At 46.4% G+C, this 20,455-nt stretch overlaps 1 protein-coding gene across 4 annotated transcripts in view; it reads left to right on the top strand.

Annotated features, from left to right (window-relative positions):
- ESPL1 (extra spindle pole bodies like 1, separase) overlaps window positions 1-20,455 on the top strand; it is a 57,923-nt gene that overhangs the window by 27,522 nt on the left and 9,946 nt on the right. For all 4 annotated transcript variants that reach the window (XM_053297402.1, XM_053297405.1, XM_053297404.1 and 1 more), the window contains 12 exons: window positions 2,016-2,178; window positions 3,536-3,675; window positions 6,155-6,289; window positions 7,194-7,313; window positions 7,641-7,812; window positions 8,251-8,379; window positions 10,387-10,543; window positions 10,889-10,998; window positions 13,312-14,456; window positions 16,669-17,089; window positions 18,411-18,581; window positions 19,508-19,721. In XM_053297402.1, coding sequence (XP_053153377.1) covers window positions 2,016-2,178; window positions 3,536-3,675; window positions 6,155-6,289; window positions 7,194-7,313; window positions 7,641-7,812; window positions 8,251-8,379; window positions 10,387-10,543; window positions 10,889-10,998; window positions 13,312-14,456; window positions 16,669-17,089; window positions 18,411-18,581; window positions 19,508-19,721 — 3,077 coding nt within the window. The remainder of the gene's footprint in view (window positions 1-2,015; window positions 2,179-3,535; window positions 3,676-6,154; window positions 6,290-7,193; window positions 7,314-7,640; window positions 7,813-8,250; window positions 8,380-10,386; window positions 10,544-10,888; window positions 10,999-13,311; window positions 14,457-16,668; window positions 17,090-18,410; window positions 18,582-19,507; window positions 19,722-20,455) is intronic.

Here is a 20,455-nt window from a genome sequence, read left to right as displayed (position 1 = left end):
CAGAGATGTTCTGCCACTGAGCTACGGCCCCATCCAGTCATGCAAATATACTGTAAATGCAACTGCCTTGAATACTGTATTCTGTTTCTGTCAGTCATGGGGAGAGGCAAAGCAATGGAAAGCCTTGCCTCTTGTTCAGCCATCCCACCCTCCAGCTTCTAAGCTCTCATCAGGCATTGCCCATGTGCTTTCAAGCCTATCTTTACCACCATAAAAGCTAGAAACTTTTTTCCATATATTTTTAATCAGATGAGCTATCAAGGCTGCAGAATATTATGCGATTCTACATCTTTCTGCACTTTCTCAGAATAGCAGCACAGTCCTGCTTAAATGTGTGCAGCCACATGAGGCAAAAATATCCAAATTCTGATACAGAGAAAGCCTTCTAGGAGGTGTAGGGTAGACTAGCTATGATAAAATTGTGGCTCTGTGTTTGAGTGGAAAGGACCTGTCCTTTTTCATGCCATAGTAATTGCTGCTACCCTGAGGGCTTCTGGCACATTAACAAGTGGTCTAATGATAGCTGTGGGATTAACATCAAAGCTCTGTTGCAAATCGCCATGGACTTCTGCAGCTGTAGGGTCCTTGGCCAGTTCCTACTCTTCCAGTGCTTGCTAGGCTTTGTTTATTTAAATGGAGGCAAACAATGTTATCTGTTCCTACAGATGGCGACCAGGAGGCCAAGCTTTTCTGTTCTCTTAAGACATGAGGCATGCATTTTGTACTCCTTTGCCTTATGGGGGAGAATGTTCTATGAAAACGTGTGAGAATGTTCCCTATGCTGGGTTGTAAAGGTAAAGTGTGCCATCTAGTCGGTGTTGACTCCTGGCGCCCATAGAGCCCTGTGGTTTTCTTTGGTAGAATACAGGAGAGGTTTACCATTGCCTCCTCCCGTGCAGTATGAGATAATGCCTTTCAGCATCTTCCTATATCGCTGCTAGCTGCTATAGGTGTTTCCCATAGTCTGGGAAACATACCAGCGGGGATTTGAACCGGCAGCCTCTGGCTTGCTAGTCAGGTCATTTCCCTGCTGTGCCAATCGGTGGCTCTAAAAGAAGTAGGCTTCCTTTGTGTTAGGGAAAGAATCCATGGAGCAGATGCCTTGAACAGCTGTAGCTTGGTGACAGAGCACCTGCTTTGCCTGCAGGAGGTTTCTGGTTCAATCTCTGGTAGCCTTTCCCGGTAGGGCAGGAAGGAACCCTGTAGAGCCGCTGACAGTCAGTGTAGACAATAGAAAGCTTGCTGGACCAATGGCCTGACTCTCTAAGGGAGCTTCTTACATTCATTATGGCAACAGCTGTGCAACTGTGTCTCATTTACATATTTATATTGAGGATGGGACTGTAGCTCATGCAGAAGACCCCTGGTTCAATTCCTGGCATCTCCAGGCAGGGCTGGGAAGACCCTGCCTGAAACCCTGGAGAGCCACTGCTACTCAGCGTAGACAGTACTAACCTTTCTATTTTTTTAAAAAGCCATTTTGTTAGCGATCAGGTGTTGCTGGGCAGGAAGTCCACCTTGCCTTTGCTTTGGGCAGACTCCTGTAGTACCCCAGAGGCATGGGAGCTGTTCTCCTGTGGCTTGTTGCAGGTCACTTTGGATATAGAATTTTATTGGTAGGACTGAATGGTATGGTCCCATCCCCATCACAGGGAGTGATGTCCCCATGTGAAGAAAACATTTTTATATGGACAAACTGCATTCATCATCTCACCCATATGCTACTTGTGCAGCATGGGATGTAGCCATGGGGAATTAGCTCTCGTATCACCATTGTAATGTATTGTTCCTACTAACAGAATAGGAATGGTGACAGAGAGGGTTTGTCTTTAACTGGAAGTAACTGGTTGTGAATAAGGCCCCAGTTAGCACTGATCATGATGTACCATGTGGGTTGGACTTAGGTGCTGGTCTGGGGCTTTTTATCCTTTGGCACTAGGACAGAGATAGGCAGAGCATCCTGTTGAACCATGCTAGGAAGATTTTACAGAAGCAGAGCTTTTATTCCGGCACAGAGCATCCAGCAAGAGCAGAGGATCCAAAACATACATGCTCGGGGACAAAAGACTGTGGAAGCCCTTGAAGGCTTTGAGACCAATGATCTTGGCTATGAAGAGAAGTCCCAGGATGACAAGTTCTTGTATCTTGGCATTGCGTTTAACCTGTCTGCAGATTCTGGTGAGGACTGTGGTATTTGGTTGGGACAATGGTGTTAGTCTATAATGGAAGGCAGGATTGAACAGGATTTTCTACCTGAAGTGGAATTTTCCACATTAATCCACAAACCAGTTTGTTTAGCCAGGACAAAGCAGATGACCCTTCAAGGAGTATTGTCTAGCACATGTGATTTTAGTGGATAACCTTTAGCTACAGGTACTGAGAAGGGAGAAAAACTTGGCGGTTTCTTAAGCAAGCATCTATATTGAACAGTTCTTTGCATTAGCATTTAGTGCAGATCTACTATGGGAGGGCCCCCTGGTGGCTTTTTGCCCTTCTGCTTTTATTTTGTAGTCAAGCCTTCTCTGGAAGGCAGTCATGATGCTCCCATGCAGTCCCTGTTATCATGCATGTGGATCCAGTTGCTTTCTAATGGCCAGATAGTGGTTCTGACCACTGAAGTCCAAATGGCCCAAAGCCATTTGAATGGGGCGGTATATAAATGTAATAAATAAAGTAGGGGGTTGACTCTGACATATGTGCACTTGCACATACACCAGTTATTTTCCAGCCGTCACTACTTGGCTGTAGTGAGATAAATGTACTAAATCATAAAATTGACAAATGGCCATACAACTTCTGATCTGGCTTGGGGTTGGGCCTGGACTCGCTACTTCATCTACTGTACCATTTGTAAGAACTAATCCTGAAATCCCAAATGGCATGTGAGGTAGCAAGGTTTCCTGGGCTGTACCACTTGTATTGCTGAATGCGCCTGCATACAAAATGTCATTTGTGTAGAAAACCAAATGTTGGAGAAAAGAGTTCTAGCCTTCTCTCTGACATGCTGGCTTTCTAGATGCATGTTGTGGGGGAGCTGTCCATCGTATGAGCCTTCACTTGCCATCTGTGGTGGTATAGTTGAGGCTCGTCTTTTGTCTTTTGTTTGAGAACTAGGTATAGTCAAAGTGTGTCTGTTGCAGCTCTATAATACTTTGTAAACAGATTATTCAGAAGAAATAACATCTTTTGTGTGTGTTCTTTCAAAGGACTCAACATTTCAAAAGCAATCTAACTTTCCACAATTCAGAAGAGATTTATGGAACAATACAATTGCTTGTTAAGCTTAACTACACAGTAGCATAGCTCCTGATGGCAGGATAGGCCATAGATGTGGAGTACACTGAGGTTCCAACTACTGCACAAAACTGGTTTTGAGCCTTGCCTCTTGGGGCCAGAGGTTCCCAACCTTGAGTCTCCAGGTGTTGCTGGACTACAAATGATCCAACATCTGGGGAATTGAGGCTGGGACCTCCTGCCCTAAGAGGAAGGCAGTGTAATCTGCAGTCTCTGGGCAAACACTGTACCTCCCTTTCAGTGCAGTCGAAGTGCTTGGATGATGCCCTTGCCTTGTGGAAGCAGCTCCTCTCCAAGAGTGGGATCCCAGCTGTGCGGAGTATTGAGCAGACAAAAGCATCTCTGAACATCATAGCAGCTCTATACAGAATGATGGGAAAGGTAACGAGAGCTGGGCACTCTGCCTCGTAGCAATCCGTCACTTTTGGTTCCTCTTCGGCTTCCTTGAACTCTACTCTCTTGTGCAAAGTCAGTCTTGCTTCTTCCCTGGAGGTGTCTGTGGGTGCTATGAACATCCTTGGTGTAGGAAGGTGAAGGTTCTGCATAGGAACTGCAGGCACCCTCTTGTAAGAGTCCAGTACATGCATTCTTCTGCCTAATAGTACTGTCTTTAAAAGATTACTACTTTACAACTCAAATGCTGTATTGTCTGCCTGCAAACGTAATCTAATTCTAACATTGCACATGAATAGGTCAGCCAAAGTCCCTTTGGCATATACATGTTAGAGCAGGGCTGCTCAACTTAGGCCCTCCAAATGTTGGCTTACAGTTCCCATAATACCTAGCTATTGGCGTGGCTGAGAATTATGGGAGTTGTAGTCCAAAAACAGCCAGAGGGCCGAGGTTGAGCAGCCACTTTGAATGGAAGAGCAGTCAGTGGAGCTTTACCAAAATTGACAGGGAGAGGAGAGATGAACTAAAGAGCCAGCTGAGGTAACTGTACTTCTACAGCACCTACATGTTGTTTCCTCCCACTGGCCTAGATGGTAGCAGAAAGGCTGGGACTCTTCCAGTTCAGAGAACGCTTCTTGTGCATTCTCTGTACTGGCCAGTAGTGGGGCAATTGAGGCAAGAGTTGCTGGGTTGGGTGCAGTGGGGAAAAGAAACCAAGGGGAATGTGTAGAGACTTTCTTTTTGGGGACCTGTGGACACCACACATTCCTGTCAGCTGCAGGCTGTCTTTGCTGCTACTGGGCTCTGGAGGCTGTATGCATACAGGGGATGTGTATGGACAGCTCTCTAAAGAAGAGCAGCCACAGCTCCTGATTTCTCCTTGCCCCTTATAGTGGATTACAGCCTTTCTCGGAGCTAGTTCACATGAGGGAAAGAAAATGCTGAATTATTCCTGCTGAGTTGCCTGGCTAGGCTTCTCCTAAAACTATTCTGTAATTATTGGTAAGTTCAAAATGCTGCTACCAAGGACCCTAAAACCTGCTGAGAACCGGACCTGTGGATTGGGTGCTGTAATCCAAGGTCCCTCCGGAGCTGGGTATTGGGCAAATGCAAAAAACCCCCTTCCACATGTAAGCTTACACAGGATGAGAAAACTGATAGCTGCTGAACGTCTGAGGATGTGTTTGCACCAGAAAAAAATCTTCTTTTGCTCCCCTGCCTTTCCTGAGTTAAAAACCAACTCAGAGAGGCTTGTAAAAAGAAAAAAAAACTAAAAAAAAAGTTTTATTCCGTTAGTACAGACTGCTTCCATCTGAGGTTTCTAGCTTTTAGATACAGTTAAGAATACTTAGTAGGGTTACAAAAATAGGTTGTCTTAATGCACGCTTAAATGTTTATAGAATCTTTTGCAACGCCCCAGGTAGGATGGGTGTAGGCTAGTGTTGCTTATTTTCATTATGTTACAGGTAAACAATAATAGGACAGTATCAGGAATACGCAAAAGCACACACACCAAATAAATATAAGTTTCTATCGCAAAGTCTGACTAAACAAACTTTGCCCTAAATTATTCTTCCTGAAGCCAAAGCCCAGGCTTCCTTTCATTGAACTCGCCAAACTACAGATGAGAATCCAAGCTTCCTACCACCCTGTCTTTCACGGATCTGTAGAGTCATTCCCCTGCAGCCAGCCTCCATGGCTACATGTCCTCCTCTGAGCACCTCCATCCTAGCTTCTCCTCACAAAAGAACTCCCTTCTTCCTGGCAACAGCTCTCTAGGTCCCACCCACCTGGTGTGCTGATTGACTGAGCCCTGGAGTTCACCAGCCTGTCAGTCAAGACAGGGTTCACTTCTGGTTAACTCTTTAGTGGGAGGGGAGGCTAGTCACTACACACCTTCTATCTGCTGTTGCTCATCTTTGTTTATAAGTTAGTGCTGTGGAACTGGAGAGAATGATGTTGTGTAACTTCCCAAGGGTAAGTGTATAGAACACATACTAAGTATTTGGTGAAACGTTCTCCCAAGAGTCCAAAAAGCCCTGTTTGGATGACTTGTTGGAGCTACCTTGTTCTGACAGTTTTTCCTTCCAATTGTCCCAGTGTAGATCCATCTGCTACTCTATCCTAAGCTTGTGATAAGTCGCTTCCCATCACAGAGATTCCTTCATAGCACTGGATTGCCAACTGGTGGCCAGTGGGTTAGATTTGGCAGCTTTTATCTGGGCTGTGATGGCCCAAATACCAAGGTGTTAAAATAAATATGCTCTTTACCTGTGAAGGGGGTTTCCTGTTAAATGATGCTAGCTTTATAATAAAGCCTGACAACTTATATGGAGACTAGATAGTTCTGAGCCCCTGAATTATCTAGAATAGAAGTGGTCATCCCTGTTCTACAGTAGTGTCTGTTTTTCTACCATCTGCTCTCCAGTGCCGTATTTGAGTAGCCTCTTTCCCTTCTATTTCAAAGCCATTACAGGCCATAGAGAGCTATTTCCTGATCACAACTCTCTCTGGTGCCCTTGAAGACTCCATTGGGATGATCAATGCCCTATGCCAAATTGCCAGACTACTTCTCCTGCTGCAGTGTCCCAGTTATGCTGAGGTAAGCACAAAGAGTTGCCTTGTGATGGCAAAATCTCCCCATAGACTACTGTCTCTGTATCTACAGAAATTTAAAATAGGTCTTGCCTTTCCATAAAACACTCAAGGCAGCTTATGATGACAGTTTAAAACTGTGAGCAATAAAAACAGAAAATGAAGGAAAAGTTTTGACAAAATTGCCAGACAGAAATTCCTTAAGCTACTCCTAGTTCAAAGACTTTACCCAAAAAGCCAGGTTTTGGCTGAGGTAGCAATGATGTGGACATGAGCCTCTTCTGGGAAGGACATTCTGCAACCTAGATACTGCAGTTGAAGGCCCTGGCACATGTCCTTGCCCGTTTCCCATATTTGTCGTATGGTGGCGGAACAGGAGGCAAAGCCTTCAGTTGCTGAGTGAGGCCTCCAGGCAGCTTCATATTGAAGGAGGTGGCCTTTAAGATAACTGGTTAGAGATGTCTGCAACTGCCTTATGCCAGGTCAGAGTTGCAGTCCCTCTAATCTGGTGTACTGCGGTGGTAGTTATCAGAGGTCTAATCCCAGGTGTGCTTTCTGAAATGTTTTAACTAGCTATCTAGGACCTAATGGAAAACATTAGCTTTACCACTGAGCTATGACCCTCCAGGCTCCGGCTATGAGCCGGTATGGGAAAGGTCGCATGGGAGTCTGCTCTCCCAATGTAAGGGCAACAGCCACAGGATAAGCCTCAAATGTGAGGGTCTCTGAAGAGAACATAGCAATCCCATGCATATCAGGCTTGTAGCAGTGATTTCCTGGCAAGTTCCTCTCATTCTGTGACCCTTTCTGCTGTCAAAGTCATCTGCAGCCTGATAAGACAACTGCTGGTTGAACACTGTTAGTCCATTGGAGTTGTAACATCACAGTAACGTTGTCCTGTTTTCTCTCAGAACACCTTAAAAGAAGCTGAATCCTGCTTGCAAAACATTGATGGAAGTAATGACTCCTGCCTGCTGATGAATCAAATGCTAAATGTGCTCCGTAGCAAACTGTGCTTGGCAAACCACCAGGTAACTGAAACTGGTGTTCTAAAGTACTTGCTTAAATGAAAAGCTACCTCTGATGAATTATCCTGGTGTGAAGCTCAGCCACTTGTTTCAGATTGTGCCAGGTCAAGCTGTAATATTCCAGTTCAGGGCATGTATGGGCTTTGCACTGCAGCCAGATCCTGACTTCCAGGAAATCTTTCTTTGGGGTGGGCAACAGCCTGCAGCCTGACCCTTGAGTTACTGCCGCATAGCTCTAACACTGGCTGACTTGCTTTGGAGAATGGGGTGCTGTCTTTTCTTGACAACTGAGTGGCAGTGGCACACTCTCTGCTGATTCTTTCCGGACAGGTTGAGGAAGGCCTTGACCTACTACTAAAAGTCCTGCAAAACCCAGCTTTGCAAAAGCCATCGAAGGCCTGGTACCTCCTTCGAGCCAACGCTCTCCAGTTAACAGCAGCTTATCTTGGTCTACCGCCTTCCAGCCTACCACTAGCACTCAGGCAAAAACTCAGAGCTCAAGGTGAGTATGAAAACCTACATCTCCTCCATATTGTGTGACCCACCTGCTTAATCCATGTATTGATGGAGGTGTTGTGGATCTGGAGCACTTTGTAAGTCTAAGAGGTGAGCCAGGCATGTATTGGCAATAGCAGTTCATTCCGGATGCATGGTGGGAGTTCCAGTTGTGAACAACATTGATTCTGGAATCTTCTGCTGCTGTGCTGGTGAACTGCATGTGGCTCAGAGCAGGAGGAGGAATGGCCCAACTTAATGTCTGGGCGGTACAACAGGTGCTTAAGAGCAACATATGAACATGCCTCTTACAATGGCAGATCTTTGGTTGATCTGACAGGAATTCTCCAGGGTTCAGACAAAGTGCTGAATGAGGCAAGAAGACTTGAAATGTACAGTGCTGATGTACAATGCCCTTTCTTTCTCTCTCCCTCCCTCTATGCAGGATGGAAGACCCCTGAAATGGCTCTGAGTGATGCACACAAACTCTACCGCAGCATCCTCTTGAACTTCTTGCTGATTAGCAGTGGCACGTCTGCTAAAGATGTTCCAGAGCATCACTTTGTAGACCATGGTAATACGCGACTACTTCCCTCTAAAATGTGCAGACTTCTAACATCCTGTACCCTTGAACTTTCCCTGAACTGGGGCAAAGAGATCAAGAATCAGAACCTTGCCTCCACTTCCTGGAGTCCTTAAACCTTCTTCTCAGACAAGGCTCTGTAAGATAAAGCAATAGGCCACATCTATGCTTCTTCTCAAAATTAGTGTTGGTAAACCTATTCAAGCATATAGTACAGCTTTGAGTCTACTGTTCAACAGTGATTCTACTTTTTTATTAAGTGGATCTTACGCAGTTAAACAGTCCAACAGACCCTTATCTGAGATTAAGGTCAAATAATGGAGTTGCTACCAGTTCTGCAAAAGAACTCATAATCAATTCAGCTGCAGAATTCTGCATCTGGATAATCTGCTTCTTGATTGGCCTTCCCAACTCCGGCGCCGTATTTACTTGAGAAATCGGGCAGCAGGATACCTCCCTGCCACCCGCTTCAATCCCCGCTTGGCTCCTTTCTCCGTTAAAAATCGGGCGGCAGGATAACTCCCTGCCGCCCCTTTCCCTGCTTGGCTGCAAAAGTTGCAGCCAAGCAGGGAAAGGGGCGGCAGGGAGGTATCCTGCCGCCCGCTTTCTAAGGACAAAACGGGCTTGAAGGGGGCAGCAGGGGGATTGAAGGGGGCGGCAGGGAGGTATCCCGCCGCCCGATTTTTAACGGAGAAAGGAACCAAGTGGGAATTGAAGCGGGTGGCAGGGAGGTATCCTGCCGCCCGATTTCTCAAGTAAATACGGCGCCGGAGTTGGGAAAACGCGGGAGGGGTAAGTAAAGCCCCCCCACAATGGAACCCTCCACCCCAGTGCCAGACCGCAGCTCCGCGGTTCCGTGCACACCCCTAGTTCCTATATTTGATGCTGTTGATGCAACTTCAAAATGAAGTCAGTCCAAACCTGTAATCTAGCAATAACTTGCTGACAATTTATAGGCAGTTTCCAGTCCCCAAAGCAGCTTTCTGATTCCTAGCAATCCTACCAAACCATTGTGGCATAATAAAGGTGGTTTATCCACTTGTAAGGAAAAACATGCACCTGAATGTTCTTTGGCATTTCCAGAAGGCTAAGGATCACAGCCAATCTGTCTCTTGAGGGGATCTTCCAGGAAGCACACTTACAGACCCCTCCCAGTAGATGATCCAGGGTCTGGTCCGAGGCACACAATGCAGCTGTCTTGTTGAAGCTAAGGGGGGGGGGTTCTGGTCAGTGCCTGAATGAGAGATTGCTTGGAGGCAAAATACAAATATCAGAAGATTCACTTCCATCAGTGCATTTGCTCCATATCTGAAACCTTTACTGCTATGCAAAACAACCTGTTTTATACAACTTTATAATAAACTAGTCAATTTAGGCCCGTTAAATAATGGGCGCTAGTAGGTGCTCCGGGCCCCCCGGCCGCCATTCCCCCTCCCGCCGCCAGCCTCTATGCCGCGGCCGGTCTCCCCGGCCGGGCAAGGGCCCCAACGTCTCCCAGCCGCCCGGCTTCGGCGGCGGCTCCCCCACCACCTTGGCCGGCTTCCCCTGGCCGGCTTCAGCGGTGTGGCCAGGCCTCGGCCATGGCTCCGCCGCCGCCTGGGCTTTGCCCCCGCCTGGGCCACCTCCCCCGCCGCCGCTTACCCGGCTTCTTCGGGGCGGCCGCTTCTGGGCGCCCAAGATGGCCGCCGGGTGCTGGCGGTCGTGTTTCCCTTGCTCTGTTCTGGGCATGCGCTTTGCGCATGCCCAGAACAGGCCAGGGAGGCACGAACACACGCCTTGGTGTCCATCCACGGACGGACACCAAGGCTTTTATTAGAGAGGATGAGCTGGTCAGATTGTTCTAGCTATGCAGAGAACAGTGCCCCTAACAAAACACAGAAGGTGGTCTCTGTCTTTATGTGACGCTCTAGAAGGCCATCTTGGGCAAAGTGACTGCATGCAAAATGCAAACTGCCCTACACATACCTAACTGTGTTTCCAAAATCTGACCCTACTCAGGTGACAACCTAGTACAGAAGTGGCAGGTGCTGGCCGACATGTTTGTTTGCTCAGAGAAGTTTGTCTCCCTCCTTGGCAAGATAGAGACTGTAAGTGAGGCAAAAGCTTTCTGCCTAGAAGCTCTCAAGATCTCCATGAAGCTGCAGTCAATCCGATGGTAAGGTATCTCTATCTGGATCTCTTTCCTGGGTGAAACTACAAATGAAATAGCACAGCTGGAATCAGAATGGCTCTGTGTCTGGCCTTCAAATGTGTGGCTGCAGAGATTGGGGAGCAAGATTGGGTTGGTCTAGTCAAGGCAATGATGGCTGTGTGTAAGTGGTGCCATATAACTAAGGCGTGGGCTGCTGTTAATGAACTCTGCTGATGCAATGCTGTATATTTGCGGGGGTGGGGCACCAGTTGGCTGGTGCCTCCTGTCCTCAGACCAATGAAAGCTGTCATCTTGCTGCTGAGGATTGGAATACCTCCAATGTGTGCCTTGCCTGTTCTTTCATCTCAGGTGTGCTCGCTTCCTGGTCTTGAAGAGTGAACTGGAGCTGAAGCGCAGCGATCTGGAGCTGTGTCACTCAGACCTTGAACAGGTCCTGTTTCTCCTCGAGTCTGGCACTGGTGAGCCTTCACCTTCTTAAATCCAGGCAGGATTAAAGAGTCCAGCTTAATGCCTTCTTGTTGCAAGGCAATCAGCAAGCCTCCACTGCCATTTCCTAACAGGAGCCCTTCTACTTCATGACTTAGTCCCCACCCACCCCCTCCTTAGAGTGAAAGCAAGAGTTGGCCCGACATGGATCCTGCTTTCAGATCTATGCAAATGAATATTCCACAACTGTTGGAACACAAACAATAGTAAAGGGCAAAACAAGAATGGATGATGAGATCTGTAGAAGGTTGGCTGTGGGGAAGGAAGAGGGAGCTATGCCAAGCAATCCAGCCCCACCCCATCAATGAGAAGCCCTTTCTAACTTCTAGAACACTTCCAATTGTATAGTTCCCTGCAGGCCTAGGTCATAATTCTAAGGATGCCAAATCTCTAATGTGTTGAGGGCTGATGTTCAGAGTGGAGCAGTTGCTACTCATGCACAAGGTCCTATTTTCTACCCCTAGGAGCATCTCCAGGTAGAGGCTGGGAAGGACCCCTGCCTGAAATCTTGGAGAGCCACTCTTGGTCAGTGGACCAAGACTGAGTGTGCGTGGAACCGTTCTGGGTAGTTCAGTTTCAAACCCCTGCTAACTTGGCAAAGAGGCACTATTTATTTTATTTATTTCATTTTATATCCCGCTCTTCCTCCAAGGAGCCCAGAGCGGTGTACTACATACTTGGGTTTCTCCTTACAACAACCCTGTGAAGTAGGTTAGGCTGAGAGAGAAGTGACTGGCCCAGAGTCACCCAGCTAGTATCATGGCTGAATGGGGATTTGAACTCGGGTCTCCCCGGTCCTAGTCCAGCACTCTAGCCACTACATCACAGCATGGGGAGAGTAAATGGCCCTATCCACCCCCAGCACAGTACTTCCAGTGCCTGTTGCTGGTGTCTATCTTATTTTTCTTTATAGATTATGAGTCCTTTGGGAACATGGATCCATCTTATTTATTTATTATTTCTCTGTGTAAACTGCCCTGAGCCACTTTTGGAAGGGCAGTATAGAAATCAAATAAATAAATAAGAATAAATAAATACAGATGGATCCGCTGGTCTGTAAACTGAACCACTGGTCAGTTCTAATGAAATGCTTTGGTCCAGTTTGGGATGCTTGTAAAGGGGAATCCAGTAAGGATTCCCTTTTTATAAACAAAGGGGAATCACTAACTTTTAAAGGGGGTTGAAGGGGCGGGGGGGCAGGAGAAGGGGCATCTTGCCACCAGTTGCGGCGGCGGCTCTTGGCCCTTCCAGCACTACCCCCCTCTCTTCCCAGCAGCATGGCCCCACCAGCCTGCATTGCTAGAGGGGGAAGGGACTGGCAGGGCCTAGAGCCACTGTGGGTAAGTGCTCTCTTGCCTGCTGCCCCCCCCCGCCCACCCTTTCATCCCCCTTTTACAGTTGGGGATCCCCCTTTGCTTGTCCTTCCTGGATTCCCCTTTACAAGCATCCCAAAACGGTTTGATCAGGACCGAACTTGGTTTGGTTTGAACTTGGACCAGCCCTCACAAAATGGGGCTGGTCCAGTTTGAACTTAAACCGTTTGAATGAGGCTGGTTCAAACTGAACTGGGTTAGACTTGAATCGCAAGCTAGATGGACCAATGATCTGACACTGTGGAAGGGCAGCTTCATAAGTTCATGCTGGACAGGAACATACTCTCCTTAGGGGCAAGCATGATGCTGACCATAATTTGTTAGGTTCCACTGTGCAGGTAAAGGCCAGTAAACCAAACATTTAACACCCTTTGATAGAGAAACCAGCTCTGTGTCGGGGTACTTACCTAGAAAAATACATATAATTTGGTGTGAGGAGTCTGAGTTACATAGATATTGGGAGTCCTGCCCAGAGGAGGAAAAGCATTTTTATCACAGGGCTTGACAAATCTCAGCAAGCCATGATGGTGCCTAGAAATTTAACTGTGGCACCTAGACTAGGATATTCAGAAGCAGAGTTAATTAATCTTTATTTGTCCTAGGCAGCCTTGTCCTTGCTCTAATTATGTTACTTGTAAACGGGATAAAGAGAAGCCTGTTTATCCTCTGTTCCCTCCACTATGTCTGTCATGGAGTCTGGTAATGTTGTCAAGTGTCCATTGCCTGGCTCTCCTAGAGTCAAAGAGAATATGTCAAGGCCTGCTTTAACAGTACTTACTCCTGGGGCTGGGTGGGTGAAGACTCTGCTTAAATTCATATATGCCTTTGCAGGCCAGATGGGGCAGGGTGTGTGTGTTGCTAAACTCAGTACAAGGAGCAAATGCTAAACCAGCCAATCTCTTCCATCTCCAGTGTTTGAAACAAAAGGGGAAACCAATAATGTGAAAATCAAGCCCAAGAAAGGTGGATCTAGGCCCAAGAAGCCCCCAGGTCTGTGCTTGGAGCCCTTTGAAGAAGAGCAGACTTTCTTGAGAGAGGTCTCCTTCGAATTTGTCGACACAGTCTCTGCGCAGAAGGAGGCTCCTCTGACCACCTCACCAGTGCTGAAGCCAAAGCTGAAGAAGCAGCCCATCTTTCTGACTCATCCAGAGGCATGCCACTGCTCACTTTGCTCAGATGTGGCCCTCTCAGTGGTCTGCCTCTGCTGGCTGGTTGTCTCTGCGGAGGGGGAGCTGGCTCATGGCAACAGGCTGGAAGGGCTGCGTCTCCTTGAAGCCGGTCTGAAACAATGTGCCACAGTAAGTCTGCGTATCTCCAACATGCTGGCCTGCATTTCTCAAGGCAATGGAAAGAAGGCTGGAGTCCAGCATCAGCCCACAGTTGGGCTCCTTGATGATCTGGTGGCCGATATCTATGTGGCCCTGGCAAAACAAAGCATGAGCACAAGTCAACCAGAGAAGAAACTATGGAAGCTGTTGGAGGCTGGGTTGACCTTGCTCTGCTCCAAGGGGCCTCAGCTGCCTGGATTCAAATACCAAAGGGCCAGCCTGCTGCTTACCAAAGCTGTAGCCGCCATCTCTGTCTTAGCTTCCCATCATGGTGGCTGCACTTCAAGCATTTTTTCTAGGGCTTGGTCCTGGAAATTGCCCTTGTCTCTCCATGGGAACCCAGAAAACCAGCCAGCAGCAGAGAAGACACTCGGTGCACTTCCTACACAAACCCTGAAAAGTAAAACTCTGAGACAGCCAGTGGCAGCCCAGAAAGCAAAACCCAAGAGAATCCAAGGAGCCAAGTCACTGCTTGCGGTCAACCCCAGTGACCCATTTGCCCTGGTGGACTCTGATTCAGAGGCTCCTCCAGTTGTTAGGCTACCTATAGAACACTGTACCCCAGCACAGAAACCCCGTCAGACTGCTAAGACAAGCCGGTCTTCGGCAGCCAAGCCAACCCTCACTCTCAAGGCTCCATTTGTGGTCTTTGAGGAATCTTCTCCGAGGCTGAAGGTTGAGCTTCCAAAGGCTCCCAAAGTGTCCAAGAGAATGAAGTCTCGTCTTAAGGTAATTGAGTACTCCCTAATTACTGGTGCTGGAGCCCAGTGAGAGTAGAATTTTACTTACTTACATACATGGGATTATTAATTTTGAGTCCCCAGATGTTGTTGAACTAAACTTGCATCATTGCTTTTGACCATTGTGGCTGGGGATTATGGGAGTTCAGCAGCATCTGAGGACCCAAGGTTTAACACATGGTATATAGTGAAGAAAAGAATGATCTTGTTCTGTGAGACTGCAGTCTGTTTAGTCCAGCTTCTTGTTATCAACTGCAGGGATGAATCTGGAAGTCCATAAGCACAGGGCATCATTGTGATGGTCATCTTGTCTACAGTGTTTGGCATTGGAGGGGTGCTGCCTCTTTTTGTTTTATAGAGGGGGGGCGGGGTTTGGCCATTGTGGCTATTAGACCATGTTGTCCAATCCTCTTTTAAAGCTGTCTGTTACTGGCCAATGCATATAATGTCCCCATTTCTGGCAACTTTTAAAAAGGCACTGAAGATCTATTTATTCACTCAGGCTTTAAATTAGATTTATGGTCTTAATACTTTTAATGTTGGATGTAGTGACCAGCCTCCCCTCCCTCTCTAAAGAGTTAACTGGAAGTTAACCCTGTCTTGACTGACAGGCTGGTGAACTCCAGGGCTCAGCCAATCAGCACACCAGGTGGGTGGGACCTGGAGAGCTGTTGCCAGGAAGAAGGGAGTTCTTTTGTGAGGAGAAGCTAGGCTGGAGGTGCTTGGGAGGGTATGTAGCCATGGAGGATGGCGACAGGAGAATAACTCTGCAGATCCTTGAAAGACAGGAGGCCAGGAAGGTTGAATTCTCATCCAGAGTTTGGTGAGTTCAAGGAAAGGAAGCCTGGGCTTTGGCTTCAGGAAGATTAATTTAGGGAAACATTTGTTTAGTCAGACTTTGCGATAGAAACTTATATTTATTTGGTGTGTGTGCTTTTGCATATTCCTGATACTGTTCTATTATTGTTTACCTGTAACGTAATTAAAATAAGAAATACTAGCCTAAGCCTTTCCTACCTGGGGCATTGCAAAAGACTCTATAAACATTTAAGTGTGCATTAAGACAACCTATTTTTGTAACCCAAGTATTTTTAACTGTATTTAAAAGCTGAGAGCCTCAGACAGAAGCAGTCTGTAGTAATTGAATAAAACTGGGGTTTTTTTTAGTTTTTTTCTTTTTACAAGCCTCTCCGAGTTGGTTTTTAACTTAGGAGAAGGCAGGGTCGAAGGGGTATTTTCTCTGGTGCAAACACATTCTCAAACGTTCAGCAATTATCAGTTTTCTCACCATGTTTAGGCTTGCATGTGGAAGATTTTTGTACTTATCCAACAGCAAAATAGTTTTCCCTGGGATTCCACCCCAAGCCCAGGGAGGTTCGAAATCTGTTGATAAGAGGGGTGGTGGCGGCAGCATTTGAACCTACCGATAATACAGAATAGTTTTAGGAGAAGCCTAGCCAGGTAGTTCAAGCAGGGATGATTTAGCTTTTTTTCCCCTCACGTGAGCTTGCTCTGGAGACAAAGCCTTTAATCTGCTACATTGGGTTTTAACAGATTTTAATGTTAATGAGTTTAATGTTTAAATGGTTTTAATTGTAAGCTGCCCAGAGATGCAAGTTTTAGGTGGTATAGAAATATGTTAAATAAATAAATAAAATTTCCATTTTTAAAAATCTTCCTTTTTTGGTGTGCCTATAGCCTACTGCAAATTAACTCCATTGGGTGATTCTGAGTTCTGGTATTATGAGATTATTTCCCTGGCAATTCTTAAAACAGTAACTTAAGCCTTTATCATGTCCCTGTCCTACCCTTCATTCTTTTCTAATTGAAAAATACCCAAATCCTTTACCTTTTCAAAGGGAAAATATTCCAAACTCTGATTCCTAAAGGTTTCCCATTTTTGTACCTTTTCGAAGGGAAACAATCTCTCCATAGAGACTTGCCCTGTACTGTTCCCTTAGGGCAGTGGTTCTCAACCTGGGTTCCTTTACATGTTGCTGAACTACTACTCCCAACATTCCCAGCTAAAACTTATTGTGGTTGGGGATGCTGGGAGTAGTAGTTCAACATCTGGAGCAACCCAGGTTCGGAACCACTGCCTTGGAGCTTAATAAAGCTTTAGTCAGTAGCTCATAATGTTGCTACAGAAGCTTTAGAAATAGGTTGAGGTGAGGCTAAAGCAAACTTCGTTGTCTTCTCAGGCCCACTTCAGTGATGACAGTGACCCTGAAGATCTTCCAGAAACTGCACAGGACCCCAAGTTCCCTGTGGCCAAAGAACTAGTTGCTGCCACTTGCAGGCCAGGGCAGAGGCCTGCCTCCAGCAGAAAGCAATCTAAGATGAGCCTTGCCAAAATGGAGGGGTGCAGTACCAGCTCTTCGTGTGACTGCTCCCAAACTGCAAAGACAAAACCACAACATGGAAGGCCATGTGGCAAGAGAGCCACTAGGCGTGGAAAACAGCAAGACGACAGCCAGGAACCTCCTTGTGAGGAGAGAACTCTAAAAGCTAAGAATGCGCAGGAAGAAGAAGAAAAGGAGGTTCTGAGGACCATTAAGGAGGGGCTTGAGGCCAGCTTTGAGGTCTTGCGAGGCTCTGAGGAGGAGGCGATGGCAGTTAAAGGTGGGTTTGGCTGCTTGAGAAATCCAGGAGCAGAAGGTGGCAGGCAGAAATGTAAGAATGAACTAAGTGGTTCATTGAACCACTTGAACTTCTCGAGGAAAGTAGCTGAGATTTGAGGAATGTGTCTACACTTATAGATTATCAAGCTTTTGAAATGAGAAATGCAAATAAGCTCCTACTTGGTAAGAGAGAAGCTGAGTTGATGGCTGCATTAAAAAAAACTTTCTGAATAAAGGTATTGGAGAGTCTCTAGTTCTTCAGATTTTAAAGCACAGCATATATCAACTCATTTATTTCTGGCCTATGGAAAAACAGGCACTAAAGAACTGCATTAGATGGGGAGCTAGGTAGCGAGACCTGATCCTTGCCATGATAGCTATGCAGAGCCTTGTGAGCAAAGAGCAGGGCATGAGGGGGAATAATGAACTGCCCTGGAAGCATGAGAATGTACTGTGTTCCCCTGAATCCAAGACTAGAGGTGTTCCAAATCCTTTGATATTAGAAATCAGAAGGTCATCTTAAATTCAGGGTCCTGTTCCTTCTGAATAAATACAGGTATTACCTGTATTTGACTTTAACTTTTTAAGGAGGTTGTCTTAAATTCAGAGTCATCCTTGAAAACCCGTCCTTTCCACAAGAACTAGTTTCCTGGGCAGAGCACAGACTGCAGCTGGGAGAACTGGAGGGCTCTTCCTGAAACTTCTCATGGGGCCAAATTTCCACTTCGGTTTCTGGAATTGAGAACTGCTGTGGTACTTTGCACTTTAAATCAAATGTCTGCTGAACCGCTCGTGCAAAAATATGCATCTTCTAATTCTGCTGGGTCCTTGTCTCTCTCCATAACTCTGCAGGGCACTGAAACCCATCTCCAGCCACTGGAAATAGCCACTCTTCTGTCTTCTGAGGTTTTAGCAGGCATTACCCACATGCTTCAAGTTTATCTTTGCAGCTATAAGGGCTAGAAACTTGTTTTTAAAAGTAAAGCGCTGAAATGTCTTGGTGACAAATTCCAGGGGATGAGGCTTAATCTGTGTCTGCTGCAAACTAACTTGTGGCACCCTAAAAAGACCAAGGAATTCATTGAGGCATAGGCTTTTGTGGGCTCCTTTTATAAATTGATATTCTAGTCTACAAACGTTTAAGCCATAATAAATTTCTTAATCCTTTTTAGAATGTAACAAGTCTTTCTTCTATTTCCCAAGATGTGTTGGACAAATTCTGTGCTGGGGTGGCATGGCAGCATTTCTTTAATTGTGATCAAAAACCCTGAAAGCAACACTTAGTGGGGAGTATTGACAAGTAAGCATGAATCTCCTTGTAGGAAACAGAAAGCGGCCTACCCCTAGGTCAAAGGGCACGGAAGAGGACCAAGAGGTTCTCCGGCGAGATATTGGCAGTGACTTGCGGGAGACTTTCCTGACTGCAGAGAACAGAGGCTCCAAGGATCCTTTTGACCTGCATGCTCTTGCGTCTTCTCTGGACACAGATTCTAGTAAGAAACATAAGCACTTCTCCTGTCCCCCCCACCCTCTACCCCCATGTTTCTTCTCTCCACTCCATTCCTAACAGTTTCTTCCTTAATGGAAAGGTCTGCCTGAAGCCAAGGCTTTAGAAATTAGTATGGGGCAGACCCTGAAATGCTGTGCACTCGGTATGCTTAGGAGTCTGGTCTTATGTAAAACCTGAATTCTTCAGCCTGTATGAATTGTGTGATGTGGACAAATTCTGATCCTGCTTATTTTATTTTACATTTCTGTACTACCTAAATACTTGGTCTCTACCTGCTATACAAAACAATGTGAACAAAAGGTTCACTTTAAAAATGCAGGTACAGTCATTCACAAAAATATGTACAAGTGTTCAGACATCAGTAAAATGCAATGTCTGAATAGGGCTTTAGTGGTGTGGTGGTGTGGCTTGGCTTATTGCTTGCTCTTTTGCAGAGTGGAACAACCTGTAAACATTATGAAGCATCTATGAATTTGTCTATGTATGGTCCTGCTTCATTACCTCATCCCAGTTCTGGGAATTAGGAGTGCCAAGTTGCAGGCCTCTACTGGATATGGACCTTGAAGGGCATAAAGATCTGTCAGGCTAGAAAAGCTCAGAGGGACAAAGCTTCTCCTTAAGACCTCAGTGCTCTGCATCCTGGATCATAGCTGCTTTCTAGATCCAGAGGCCCTTACACTTGAGCTTCTGCTCTGGTCCTGGCAGAGGGCTATGCAATTGGTTTGGGCCCTTGTGACACTTGCGTCTCTACTGCAACCAGGTCTAGAAGTCTGTGCTTGGATCCAAATCTGGGTTTTTAACAAGGTTTTTAAGCACCCCCTGCCTAAGCTTAAGTGGGTGTCTTAATGTTTTTAATAAACTTACACTGAATTTGGAATTGCTTTCCTCCTCTCCCCCTAACTACTATAGCCACCTTATCCATGGACTCGGTCTACAACTTGCTGCAAGCTGCCTTCTACTTGATTAGTCATTACCCATCTGGTGCCCTCTACCGCCATATCTGCCACCTCATGGCATTGTGCATTGGAAACCGGGACCCCCTTGCTACTGCCTACTTGGTTTCAGAGTCTGTTTCTGTCACTCTCCGTCATCAGATGATGAGCACCATGCACAAGAGACTCAAGTAAGAGCTCAAATTTGAGATGCTGAGGATTTGGATGGGGGCTGGGGGCAAACAGTGTATGTAAAGTTGGAGAATTGTAAGGTTTACCATGTATGAGTAAAAATGACCCATCTTCATAGAGGTTCCTCTGCATGAGTTGCTGATCTTTGTAAGCTTAGAGCAGTGATTCATCCAGATCTTCATCTAGCATCTGCCCCGAAGGCAAGTACTTCTGCTCCCTATTGTGTCAAACAGAGCAGATGCAGCAGAACTGCCCGTCCATGTGGAGCTTATTGGGAGGAGCCAGAGCCAGAGCAGCAGAGATTCAAACCAAATCTGAATCCAGACCCCAAACCTGGTTCACTTTTTCAGTGGACTGGAGCAGAACTTGAAACAAAAAAAATGGTTGCCTTCAGCCTAAACCAAAACCAAATTCTGGCAACTGGTCCAGTGATCAGGTACTTGGCCTGCAATTGGTGAGCTAAATACTGATGAACCAGAACTGAATCTACATTTCTTTCATAATGGTTTGCCTGCTTTGCAGAGAGTCATCTATACAATGGGCAGTCTCCTCTTTGGGTGGGCACTTCAGACTTCTGGAAGCCTCTGCCCCCTCTTTCATGGCACAGTGTGCCCTGGCACACAGCTTCAGAAAAACTGACTGTCTGTATTGGAAACATAGGAAATTGCCTTATACAGAGTCAGACCATTGGTCCATCTAGCTCATTGTTGACACTGACTGGTAGTGGCTCTCC

Source organism: Hemicordylus capensis, chromosome 2, assembly GCF_027244095.1.
Source record: "Hemicordylus capensis ecotype Gifberg chromosome 2, rHemCap1.1.pri, whole genome shotgun sequence".
Taxonomy (NCBI): domain Eukaryota; kingdom Metazoa; phylum Chordata; class Lepidosauria; order Squamata; family Cordylidae; genus Hemicordylus; species Hemicordylus capensis.
Note: the sequence above shows the minus strand (reverse complement) of the source record. Positions and strands in the feature narration are given on the sequence as shown.